Here is a 12,866-nt window from a genome sequence, read left to right on the forward strand (position 1 = left end):
TATTGTGAGATGTTTCTTTTCCTCGATCAAGCCCCCAGAGGTCAGTGTGGCTTTAGTTGTGTGGTACAAGTCCAGTACAGGGTTTTGCTGCCACCTGGTGCTCATGTCATCGGTGCCAATTAAAAATGTAGCCAATGCACAGACACATTGTTAATATGTTAAAAAAACAATGTTGTTCTTTCTCTAAACTAATATTTTTCTGAAATGCACACACATTATATTTCCACAGCCAGCCTATATAAACGTGCATGCACTTATATTGCTGGAAAATTCATCAACCACTCAAAAACATGACAATCTGTTTCCCACGCATCTCAGGTGGAAGGAATGAAACTATATCAACAAGGACATGAGAAAAAAATAGAAGGACTCCAGCTGGCTGATAATGGGCAGATGTTTAGTCTTAAATGTCCTTGTGATAGCGTAAGATGTAAAAACAGTTTTAACATGCCTCCATTTTATTCCGTGGCTCATTTTGCAGTATCCTCCTCGCTTTGCTCCACCGGCTCTTTTAATGTAGGTGAGTTAGGCTCCATGGATAAAAAGGTGGTGCTTATCACAGGCTGCTCCTCGGGGATCGGTCTCAGCTTGGCTGTCCGGCTTGCCTCAGACCCAGACAAAACATTCAAAGGTAACCCCAGCTGTGTATGTGTCAATCTTCTCTTTGAGAATATACATTACATTAAAGACTGGCTTTTAAGAACCAGTAAAACCACTAAGATGATGTTGTAGCTCTCTTCACGACAACACAGACACAGGTCGGTTCTTTGAAACGGGCGTTTATTACTTGGGCCTTCTCTCCTCAGCTTCACCATCACCAGTACGCCGATACGCCATTACGCCATTACGCCGTGAGAACTGGTCACGAGCGAACAGTACAAACAATTAGCAACTTTACAGTACACATATTAAGTCCAAACACAAATAAAAAACATTTCTCAAATGACAAATACCTCGTTGGCTGCTTGTCCTGAAAAGAGGTCCTTAAGTCCTTGTATTGCCCTTTCTTTTAGTAAACTTTTAGCTTAAATCGCTTCATGAGAGACATCTGCTCCCTCGCAGTCCATGAAAAGTCTCGTGTGCTCTCGTTAAGGGTATTCTCACGAGACACTAGCTCTCACCTTACACATGTACATTTCAAATAAAGACATTTCAACGCAAACTATATATATTCATGAAATTATGTAACTTAACATTTTAACAGCATTTACACTCCCACCAAAATCACTCATTGACTTAAAATGAGAGATTTTCCTCAATGAAAATTATAAGGAAGTGATGTGTGAGTGTACATTTAAGTGTAGGTCATTTAGCTTTACGTGTGTTTTAGGTGGCCTCAAGTAATGTAACTACTTTGTGAACAGGCCTCTCAAGGAAAACTGATTTAGTGATTGGTTTTCCCTTATCAAAAGTAGTGTCACTGAGCAGAAGCTTTAGCTTTCGCACCTTGCCATCTGCGCTGGGCAGGGCTTCCACAACCCTTGCAAGCTTCCACTGGTTTCTTGGTGCACTGTCATCCTTTAATATTACAATGTCATCTGGTTGCAAGTTTCGTGACAGCTTCTGCCATTTCTGTCGTTGTTGGAGGTTTAGCAGGTATTCTCGTTTCCATCGTTGCCAAAATTCATTGGCCAAAAACTGTACTCTTCTCCACCTTTTGTGCAGATAGAGATCTTCTTTGCAGAATTGTCCAGGGGGTGGCAGAATTACAGATGATTTCATGGTTAGAATGTGGTTGGGAGTGAGGGGTTCCGGACCAGTAGGATCGTGAAGATGCTCGACACTTAGTGGCCTGCTGTTGATTATGGTCATTGTTTCATACAGAAACGTTCTTAGAGTTGTGGTGTCAAGTCTGCTGGCGGACTTGTCGAGCATAGCTATCAGGATGCTTCGGATTGTTCGAATCTGGCGTTCCCAAACTCCTCCCATATGACTAGCTGATGGGACATTCAGCACAAATTCACAACCAAGCGCCCTTGTACGGTCTTGATCCATTCCTTCAAGCAATTCAGAAAGCTCCTTTCTAGCACCAACAAAGTTTGTGCCTCTATCACATCTTAGCTGGCGCACGGGTCCTCGAATAGCTATGAATGATCGAAGTGCATTCATGAATGCGTCTGTTGTCAAATCGTCAAGGGTTTCTATGTGAACTGCTCTAGAACATAGGCAGGTGAATAACAATCCGTATCGTTTCAACTCTCTCCTTCCTTCCTTCACAATAAAGGGGCCAAAACAGTCAAGCCCACAATAAGTAAAGGGGGGAGATGTCTCAATTCTCTCTCCTGGTAGATTTGCCATTTGTTGAACCTCAGTTGTTCTTCTGTATCGTCTACATTTTACACACTTGTAAATGTGTGAGGAGACCACACTTCCACATCCTAGGACCCATATTCCGCTTGCGCGCAACTCGTTCATGGTCATGCCCCTTCCTTGATGGTGTATAAGCTCATGATGATGTTTGACCAGCAGAGCTGACACATGAGATTTTTTCGGAAGAATCGCAGGATGCTTTACATCATGGTGTAAGGCTGACTGAGACAGCCGTCCTCCCACCCTAAGAACATTGGTTTCGTCCAGGAAAGCGTTCAGCTGGCGTAGCCTGTTGTGCCTGCTCAAAGTGTGTTCCTTCTTGCCTCTTATTTTCTTTATGTCTTCAGCGAAAGCGTCTTCTTGTACGAGTTTGATGATGAAGATCTCTGCTTCTCTTCGTTCTTCAAGATTAGTCGACTCATTAGTTCTCGACTGAAATCCCTTAAACTCTCTGACAAATCTCTTGAGCCTGGCAATGGCTCTCACCACTCTGGACCAGTCAGAAAATTTAGTTAAACGGTTTACCATTGGATTCTGTTCTCTTGCTTTAACTGCATGAACATGTGCTCTCCGAAGTTCAGGATCAGTAGCCTCAACTTCTCCCACCATTCCCACTTCATGTGGGAGATTTTGCTGCCAAAGGAAGTTGGGTCCTTTCAGCCAGCTAGATTCTTTCATTTGAACTGCAGTCAATCCTCTTGAGGCTCCATCAGCTGGGTTGTTTTCAGAGTTGACATGTCGCCATTGTTCAGGTTTTGTGCTAGATCTTATTCGCTGGATGCGGTTGGCCACGAATGTTTGGAACCTTTTAGCATCATTGTTCACATAGCCAAGGACCACCTTTGAGTCAGTCCAGTAATACTCTTGCACATTTTCAATCTCCAGCTCGCCTCTAATGATATCACCAATGCGGACTGAGGTCACAGCTGAAGATAACTCAAGCCTTGGGATGGTTGTTAGTTTGGTAGGGGCTACTCTTGCTTTCCCCAAGACAAGTGAACAACTTATCTGTCCTGTTTCACTCACCGCTCTAAGGTATGAGCATGCACCATACCCTTTGAAGCTTGCATCAGAAAAGTTGTGAAGCTCATATAGTGAGACTTCACCAAAGTTTGATGGAAGGTAGCTTCTTGGAATCTTTAGAACTGCCAAATGAGGCAGATCTTTGAGCCATGACTCCCATTGTGGCTGGATGTGCTCGGGGAGAGGTTCGTCCCAGCTTACCTTGTCTCTACACAGTGTTTGAAGAATCTGTTTGCCGATAAGTAGGAATGGAGCCACGAAACCTAGTGGATCATAGACTGAGGCAACAGTTGAGAGAACGCCTCTCCTTGTCAGTGGGTTTTCTTTTACCACCACCCTGAACTGAAATTCATCCGCCTCAACACACCACTGAACTCCAAGTGCTCGCTCGATATGAAGTTCTCCTAGAGCCATGTTTAGATCTTTGGTCTGAACATATTCTTGTGGTGGAATTGTTGCAATCACACTCTCATCGTTGGATACAAACTTATGTAGCCGTAGATTTCCTGTTTTGCACAGAGCTCTTGATTCCTTTACCAGGCGTATAGCTTCAGCAGTCGACCTTACACTTGTCAGGCCATCATCTACATAGAAGCTTCTTTGGATGAACTTAATGGCTTCTTTGCTGAACTTGCCTTGGCCTTGTGAAGCTAGGTATTTCAGTCCAAAGTTGGAGCAACCGGGGGATGAAGCTGCCCCAAAGAGGTGTACCTTCATCCTGTACACTGAGGGTTCAGAATCCAAATCACCTCCATCCCACCAGAGGAACCTGAGATAATCTTGATGTTCCCTTGCAACGTGGAACTGGTGAAACATTTTTTCGATGTCGCACATTATGGCTATAGGACCCTTTCTAAATCGACACAACACACCAACTAATGTGTTAGTCAGGTCTGGACCTGTCAAGAGATGGTCATTTAGAGAGGTTTCTTGGTAGCGTGCCGAACAATCGAAAACCACACGGATCTTCCCGGGCTTGTGGGGATGGTAGACACCATGGTGCGGTATGTACCATGCTGGCTGGTTGTCTAATTCAGACTGTGGCACCTTCTCAGCATCTCTTCTACTTATGATTTCATTCATGAAATTGACATAGTCCGTGTAATATTGTTCATTTCTCCTCAGTCGACGCTCTAATGAGCTGAGCCTGTGAACTGCACACTGTTTATTGTCTGGAAGATTAGGTTTGTCTGTCTTGAAAGGAAGCGGAAGTTCATAGTGGCCATCTTCCTTCTGTCTTATTCCAGCTTTCACTTTAGACAGAAAGAGGAGGTCCTCCTGAGAAACTGGATTATCATCTGTTGAGTGATCTGTGAAATCTGATTCAAAAGTCTTAATTATGTCAAGTGGGTTGATCTCTTTGACTTGAGTCCTGCACGCAAAGTGCACTTCCTTCTTTAGCTGAACTGATGGATGCACAGTTGGTGTCACTTGTCGTACTATGATTCTATGACTGAATCCTATTGGATCGCTGTTGTTGCTTGCTGAATGTGAGCAACCAACAATGCTCCAGCCCAGATCAGTCCGCTGCGCATATGGATGATTTTCGTCACCAGACAGGATCTCTCTTGGGAGGAGGGCTCGTTGACAGTTGTAGCCTATAAGAAGGCCTACTTCGCAATCCAACTGTGGTGGAATCTTTTCTGACAGTTGCTCTAGATGTGGCCATTTTAGAGCTGTTTCAGAGGTAGGAATGTGCAGCCTGTTTACTGGAATAAATTCTCTTGTGAAAACAGGTGGTAGTGGAATCCTTTTCTCTGAGTTGTATCCTCTCACTTGTAGACCTGTCATTTTCTGACATGGAATAACTGTCGACTTGGCAGACATTGTGGACAGTCGCAGACTGACATTCTCTCTGTTTGTGTTCAGGCCTTGAGCTACTTCATCTAGTATGAAGGTGGTATCACTCTGTGTGTCTAAGAGTGCATAAACTAGCAGTTCTTGATCTGGCTGCTTAATAGATGACACCCAGACTGGCAAGATAGAAGATGTTCGTGTGCTTAGACCCTCTTGAATAACTCTGTTGGAAGTGGCTGTTGCGGTCCTTTCTGTGGTGTCTGCCTTGTCCTTTGAAATTTCACTTGCATTTAGGTGGATTGGCCTTTGACGTTCCTTGAACTTATCGTCATGCAAACATGTTGGGTGTCTCTTTTGGCATTTCTCACACGTGCTTTTGTTATCACATTTTCTTGAGTGATGACCGGTCTTCAAACATCCAAAGCAAAGCTTCTCTGTGTGTACAAACTTAACACGATCCTGAACTGTCTTTTCTGTGAAACTTCGGCATTTGTCTAGGATGTGTCCTGTCCTTTTGCAGAAAACACATGATGTAATACTGCTCTGTGTTGTAGTTGTGGTCAGAGTCTTTGCTTGAACTATTTGGCTTCGTAGATGCCTTGGTTTCTCGCTTTCAACACTCTTAAGTGCTTGTATTGAGGAAATTGGATCGCAAGCAAGATCTGCTTCCTTTGATAGGAAGTCAACAAACACCTTGAATGGTGGGTACTCAGCTTTCACTTGTCTGACTTCCATCACTTTGCGATTCCAGCTGGAAACCAACCAATCTGGCAATTTCAGCAGAATCCTCTGACTCTCAACGCAGTCATTCAAGACCTCCAGCATCTTGACATGAGACATGGCAGCCTCACAGCTCTTGAGAAAGTCTGCAAATTCTCTTAGCTCGCAAGCATCCTTAGAACCTATCTTTGGCCATGCATGCAGCTTGTCTCTGAGTGACTTCCCAATTAGGAATGGGTCTCCGAAACGTTTCTCTAAAAGCTTCCAGGCTGAGTCATATGCTGCTTCTGTGCCCAATAGAAGAAATCCTTCCACGGCCTTCTTTGCTGTGCCACCTAAGTACTTTCTTAGGTAATACAGTTTTTCATTCTTTGGGATGTTCTTCCTTTCTATTAATGTTTCAAAGGACAGTTGCCAGTCTTTGAACTTCAAGGGATCTCCTGTAAACACCCCAGGCTCTGGTGTTGGGAGCCGGTTTGCACTCATAGCTTCTACTAGTGCATTGACTAGATCTAAGCTATTCTGCTCTTGAGGCCTCAACACTGAGGCTGGAGGAGACTGAGGTAGCTGTTGTGGACAAGGAGCTTGACTTGTGACTGCTAGGGATTGAGGAATAAATGGGGGACTTGATGCATTGAGAGAATGGGTTGTGACTGGAAGTACTGTGGAGTCAGCGACTCTAAGCTCTGGCAGTACTTCACTACCATACGACAAATCAGTTGCTTCTATGTTTTCTTCAGCTTCATCATAGACCCTCACTCGAGCTCTAGCAGCATTTAGCTTCTTTACTTCTTCTAGGCGTGCAAGTTTTCTACGTTTATCTTGGATTGCTTGCTGTCTGGCTAGGTTCTCAGCCTCTAACATTTGAAGTTCTGTTTCTTCCCTTTCTTGCTCCTCCAACACTGCCAAGACTTCCTGAGTTGCAGCAGCTTCAGCTACAGCCTCTATTCTTTTGACAGAGTGGCTGCTAGAGTGGGTAGAACTACATCCTTGACGAGACAGTGGTCTAGAAACAGAACCTGTTGAGCCTAGAACAGATCCAGCATCAGGCCAAGACTCTTCATCTTTATCTGCTTCATGACCTTTAAGCTGTCTCTCTGCTCTTTGAATAATAAATTCTGAGAATGACATGCATGTATCAACCCTGCGCCGCAGGTCTGGTTCAGGGGTTTGCGCTTGACGCAGCTCCTCATAAACCACCTTTACATCAGAACAGGTGCTTTTGATGTTCTCAATAAGCTCAGTTAACTCATCCTTAGAAGCATCACCACTTAATAACTCTTTGCCTATTCGTGCATGACACCTCCACTTCTCATAGATGATTTTGTATTTGCGTTGAATGTGCTTCAGTCTCTCATCTTGGTATGCTCTTCCCCTTTCTGTTAGGGTACGCGCCCTCTCACTTCTTCGAAGCCCCTCTAGTTCTGCTGCAGATTCAGTGACAGTAGCTTCAGCTTGAGCGGATTGTTCAGCATCTTTATGGCAGGTCTCTCTGCTTATGTTAGACATGTTGAGATTATAGCAGTGTGATTGTGCAGCTATTAAACTTCAACTAGATTTCTTCTGGACTATGTGTAAGTGAAAGTTGCAATAAACTTAATTTGAATTAAGGTTCATAAATGTATGTATGAGTCTTCCAACACACTGTTGACTTCAATACTGAACTTAAGTTTCAAACAGACAAGAACAACAAAAATCACCTTATCACAAATATACAATAACAGTGTAAATGTACTTAGAAATACCTTAAATCCTTATCATTTACATTACTAAAGGTTTTCAAGTTTTCACATCAGTATAGTACCCCTTTAAAATTCACATAAGGTGCCCTTTAAACTCAGCAGATTTTGTATAACTCAAAATTACTCATAACCTGTGAGCTTGTTAAATATTTACTTGTTTGTTCTATAAACCTTGTGATGTACAACAACTATAAATGCAAACACATTGGATTAATCTCTACATTAAGCAAGCAAGAATAACAGATGAGTCCCTTAGTTGCAATTTTCACATTTAACCACTTCTCACACCACCTTAACTTCACTTTGTGGTAGAGCTTCTCCTGATCTTAAACGTGAAAATTAGCGCTTTAACTCAGTCTAACCACCGTTGCTTGTTAATGCTGTGCCGATATGCGTTATGCACTCTGCTTATCTGACGTGATGCACCGGATCCGCGTCGTTTCGTCATCCGCGGCGATCCTGTCCTCTCCTACCCGTGTTGAGCAGGCGAGTTCTCACTGTAGCTCTCTTCACGACAACACAGACACAGGTCGGTTCTTTGAAACGGGCGTTTATTACTTGGGCCTTCTCTCCTCAGCTTCACCATCACCAGTACGCCGATACGCCATTACGCCATTACGCCGTGAGAACTGGTCACGAGCGAACAGTACAAACAATTAGCAACTTTACAGTACACATATTAAGTCCAAACACAAATAAAAAACATTTCTCAAATGACAAATACCTCGTTGGCTGCTTGTCCTGAAAAGAGGTCCTTAAGTCCTTGTATTGCCCTTTCTTTTAGTAAACTTTTAGCTTAAATCGCTTCATGAGAGACATCTGCTCCCTCGCAGTCCATGAAAAGTCTCGTGTGCTCTCGTTAAGGGTATTCTCACGAGACACTAGCTCTCACCTTACACATGTACATTTCAAATAAAGACATTTCAACGCAAACTATATATATTCATGAAATTATGTAACTTAACATTTTAACAGCATTTACAGATGTACACTGTGCAATTTTATGTGACCTACACAAATAACTTAGCAGATGAATCTTCCATGTACATTGTTAATTAAATGTTGTGTGAAAACCATTTACCTCCTTGGGGGTCAACTCTGTAAATTCCTTTTTACATACACATTCAAACTCATCATTAACTGAAGCTTTCTGTTCAGTGTATGCAACAATGAGAAACTTGTCTAAAAAGGAGCGTCTTTTGGAGAGCGTGAAAGGCCTGCACAGGGATACTTTGGACATACTCCAAATGGATGTGACCGATCGGCAGTCCATCCTGGATGCAAGAGATAGGATTGTGGAAAAACGCATAAACATTCTGGGTATGGACCCGTGCCAGTGTGTTCCGATTAGGATTGGAAAATGTGATTTGAGTGGGTTAATGTGCTTATCCTTGCTATTTGCAGTGTGTAATGCTGGTGTGGGTTTGATGGGGCCACTGGAGGTGCAGTCTTTGAACTCAATGAGGCACATCCTGGAGGTTAACCTCCTAGGTACCATCCAGACCATCCAGGCATTCCTGCCACAGATGAAGGCTCAGAGCCAGGGACGCATTCTGGTCACTGGCAGCACCGGAGGCCTTCATGGTGAGAAGTGCAGATGGTTGAGGAATGTCAACAATGTTCTGCATGTGCAGTTTTTGTAGTGATTTGATGGAAACCCTATAATTAGATCATGTTGATACTTGTTACCATGCATAGAATTTCCAAAATAAGCTTTTAGAGTTTCTTATAGGGCTCCCATTTAACGAGGTCTACTGTGCCAGTAAATTTGCAATAGAGGGAGCATGTGAGAGTTTGGCTATTCTCCTGAAACACTTCAACATTCAGTAAGTTTCATAAGTTGGCTGCATGTTGTCTCGTTAGTTCAAAGACTACTTGTGTGTATAAAATTAAGACGCAAATATGAATTAAGATACACCATTGTCCAAATGCTACATCCTACAGTGTGAGTCTCATTGAGTGTGGTCCAGTCAACACTGACTTCTTGGTCAACCTGAAGAAGACGGAGCTTGGGGATACGTCTCTCCAACAGGTTGACACCCAGACACAAAGGCTGTATGAAAAATACCTGCAGCATTGTAGATCTGTTTTCCAAAATGCTGCACAAGACACTGAGGATATTGTGAAGGTATGTTCCATGTTTACAGAAAATCATAACTTCATTAATTTCTATTTGAGGTTTTAAACAATGGCAACATTTAATTACATTTGCTTAATTTTATAGGGACAATGCATTTTAAGTATGACAATTGTTGTCCATAGTTGACCTTTTACATCCACAATACACAGCCTGAAATAACATATTATGTCTGCAGGCTGGCATGCAAAATAAGAAAGGAGTTAAGTAATATTAAATCATTTTAAAATACACTGAATCATTTTCTTTTTTCTTTTAAAATAAAATTAATACATCCCTCAACACTAATCATTCAGTGATTTAACCCAGACATTGATCATTTTAGAGCTCAAATAAATGAGTGAGCTTTCATGTGCTAACCACACACATATGTATAAAATTTATTTAAATCTCTAAACGTGTCTACTATTATGTGTTTGGTTTTTTCCTGAAGGTATTTCTAGATGCCATCCAGTCACCCAGCCCTGCCTTCAGATACTTCACCAGCACTACTGGGCCACCTGTAACCCAACTGAAGGTCACAGAACCAGATGACTCATACATCAGTGCTATGAGCAAAATCATTTTCTCACCTGAGGAGCAATAATTTTGTAACGACTGCATCACTTCGTGTGTAAATGTTGTTCCTGTTTTACTTTATGTACACGGGTTAATGTTTTGCTCAAATACCCTTGACTCCTGAAACACAGTCTAGAGTAGAGTTCACAGGATTCACTCCATGTTCTATTTTTGTGTAAGGCCTAAACATAGTACTCCTTATCATAAGACAAAAATGTAAAAATAGACTCTGTTCTAGTTGGTGGAGACATTTTTGATAAGCATTATTCCTGATGCTTGAGCGATAGAGCAGTTTCTGCATTCCTCTAGTTCCACCCACACTAGCTTGCATATTTTTTACTTTGAGCTATCGTGCTTCAAATCACTGCATTCATTATAAAAGTCAAAACACTGCGTGCAGAATTTTCGTAGACGATTTTTGATTTGCTGTTTTAAGCACAAATGGTCATATAGGGGACTTCTGTATGAATGACAGACACTATATGTTTCTTTTCTATAGCTTGCTTGAATGCTTGCTTTAAATTTCCCATTCTGGCATAAATATGTAAAGAATATATCAATAAATGAAGTTTTTAAATACCTGAAATAACTTGAATAATTTGGCTTGTATACTTTTTGTGAATTTATCTACAGGTGCTATTGTGGCCCCTGCACAGTATCTCTGTCTGCAGTAAGGGAAAACTGCTATGACTATTTGATAATGCAGATAAAGTATCATAAAGCATATTTCATAAGTATTCATTGTTATGTAAGGGATTATGTGAAACAGTGAAATTGTGCAACAGTTTCCATTTATACAGCTAGTTCTATAATAATAATAATAATAAATTTTATTTATGAGCGCCTTTCAAGTCACCCAAGGACACTTTACAATAGGATAAAACAATTAGTAAAACAATGGCAGAATAAGAACAATAAAATAAAGCACAAGATAAAATGAACAAACAGTGTATTCACAGTGAATATGCAGATTTGAACAGATGGTGGTGGTGGTGAGGCGGAAGGAAGGTACAGTAAGCTGGACAGAAGAAGAAGAACGAAGTGAACGGGCAGAACAAGTGGTGGTTAACAGGTCAGAAAGGTAAGAAGGAGCGAGGTTATGAAGGGCCTTGAAGGTGAGCAGAAGAAGTTTGAAAATTATCCGGAATTTCACAGGGAGCCAGTGAAGTTCCTGAAGAACAGTAGTTCTGACTACTAACTCTGTCCACTGATCATATATATTCCCACAGAAAACAAACAAATGACCTAATTTATAGATAATTACATAATAACACTGGAAATTTAACAAGTGTGTTTTATCCCAGAAGCCTGCATGTTGTAGGCAAATTTTCTTATGTACCCATTACAAAGGGTGTATGATGATATCTATCAGCTGATCGACTACAGGCCTGTCAACGATTATATGTAGCTACTAAGATGCAAGTACAAAAAATACTATTTCAGTGACATCTTTACACAACAGTGACATTAAAAAAGACAAAGGCTAATAGAGATTATGATTCAAGATCAGAGAAACAAAGAACGGCCTTGAGTGGCTTTCCATTTTAAATGAAATCTAAGGAGTTTTAAATACTAAGGAAAGTAAAGAAATCTTGTTGTGTTATAATAGATTACAGGGATAATCTTAACATACTGACGTTTAGCTTTTAAAGCAATGAACTCTGTAAAGTTAAATGTATAAAGACTGAAGGAGGGCCAGCTGGCACAGCATCCGTTCCTTGTGTCTGGCTCAGTCTGGGGTTGTTGAGCCCATGAGTAGTTCCTATTCTAACATGAGACAGGTTATCTTGTCTGCACCTAGAAGTTTCTGACCTGTCCTTAATAAGACTAATGGTGCTTCTTAAACCCTTCCCTTCTCAAGTGCCCTAATTCCACTCTCGAAGATACTTAAATGGATCTTGCACCGCCTCTTCTCGCTGTGTTACCTCATAGCCACTTAATTCAGCAACACTTAAAGGCATGCTGACTTTCAAGTGTCAGCTGTATTACGGAGATCTGTGTAGTAAGAATTAGGCAACAGCTGTTGTATAATGTATGAAAACTAAATCTAGTTTTTCTCCTGTCCCAAAGCTAGCCTACTTCTACATTAAACATTACCTCTACAGTCACTGTGAACTTTATCTTTATTACTCTGTATTCAAGTCCAAGTTCATCATGTGCACACATCATGTGCTTTCCTGGACTCGAGTTGGCTTGATCTTTGAAACCTTAAAAAGTTATTTGAACTTGGTTGTCAAACACTTTAATTCAGTCACAAATTAATCCTAGGGTTCATGCAGCTGACTGAACGTGGACCTGCCTTTTCAACATGTGGGTTATATATAAGGCTATGCAACTATAGTTGGTCCTAGTATCACTTCATAAATACACACTAAACGATACAAAATCTACTTCTTAGGCCTTTTTCACACATTTTTGAGGAAACACGTGGTTCAACCCGGAAACCGTAATAAGAAAGAGCAAAACAGAAATCCACTGAGAATATAGATCCTATTGCCCAACATTTTTGTCTATCTGTGTAAATTTATCTTTTGAGACACAAACAAACAAACAAACAAACAAAAAACTCCACATTTTGA

At 41.4% G+C, this 12,866-nt stretch overlaps 2 protein-coding genes across 2 annotated transcripts; one reads left to right on the forward strand and one right to left on the reverse strand.

Moving 5' to 3' along the window:
- The first annotated feature begins 408 nt into the window (after window positions 1-408).
- Window positions 409-10,864, forward strand: hsd17b1 (hydroxysteroid (17-beta) dehydrogenase 1). Its single transcript, XM_082529996.1, has 6 exons — window positions 409-631; window positions 8,751-8,912; window positions 8,997-9,176; window positions 9,325-9,418; window positions 9,537-9,720; window positions 10,163-10,864. The coding sequence occupies exons 1-6, from the start codon at window positions 448-450 to the stop codon at window positions 10,313-10,315; spliced, it is 957 nt and encodes a 318-aa protein (XP_082386122.1). The 5' UTR covers window positions 409-447; the 3' UTR covers window positions 10,316-10,864.
- LOC309705581 (uncharacterized protein) lies at window positions 2,753-8,574 on the reverse strand (the record flags this gene model as incomplete). The annotated part of the gene is made up of 3 exons (XM_082531503.1): window positions 8,317-8,574; window positions 2,917-8,221; window positions 2,753-2,800 (listed from the first exon to the last, which is right to left on the reverse strand). The coding sequence occupies exons 2-3, from the start codon at window positions 7,357-7,359 to the stop codon at window positions 2,753-2,755; spliced, it is 4,491 nt and encodes a 1,496-aa protein (XP_082387629.1). The 5' UTR covers window positions 7,360-8,221; window positions 8,317-8,574.
- Window positions 10,865-12,866: the final 2,002 nt, after the last annotated feature.

Source organism: Aulonocara stuartgranti (genome assembly GCF_965226115.1).
Source record: "Aulonocara stuartgranti genome assembly, chromosome: 4".
Lineage (NCBI taxonomy): Eukaryota > Metazoa > Chordata > Actinopteri > Cichliformes > Cichlidae > Aulonocara > Aulonocara stuartgranti.

What these genes read in the sequence shown, in the direction of transcription:
- hsd17b1 (XM_082529996.1), top strand. Translation starts at nt 448, where the DNA reads ATGCCTCCATTTTATTCCGTGGCTCATTTTGCAGTATCCTCCTCGCTT. An exon ending in CAGCACCGGAGGCCTTCATG is followed by an intron (nt 9,177 to 9,324) that starts GTGAGAAGTGCA and finishes AGTTTCTTATAG; the next exon opens with GGCTCCCATTTAACGAGGTC. An exon ending in CTGAAACACTTCAACATTCA is followed by an intron (nt 9,419 to 9,536) that starts GTAAGTTTCATA and finishes TACATCCTACAG; the next exon opens with TGTGAGTCTCATTGAGTGTG.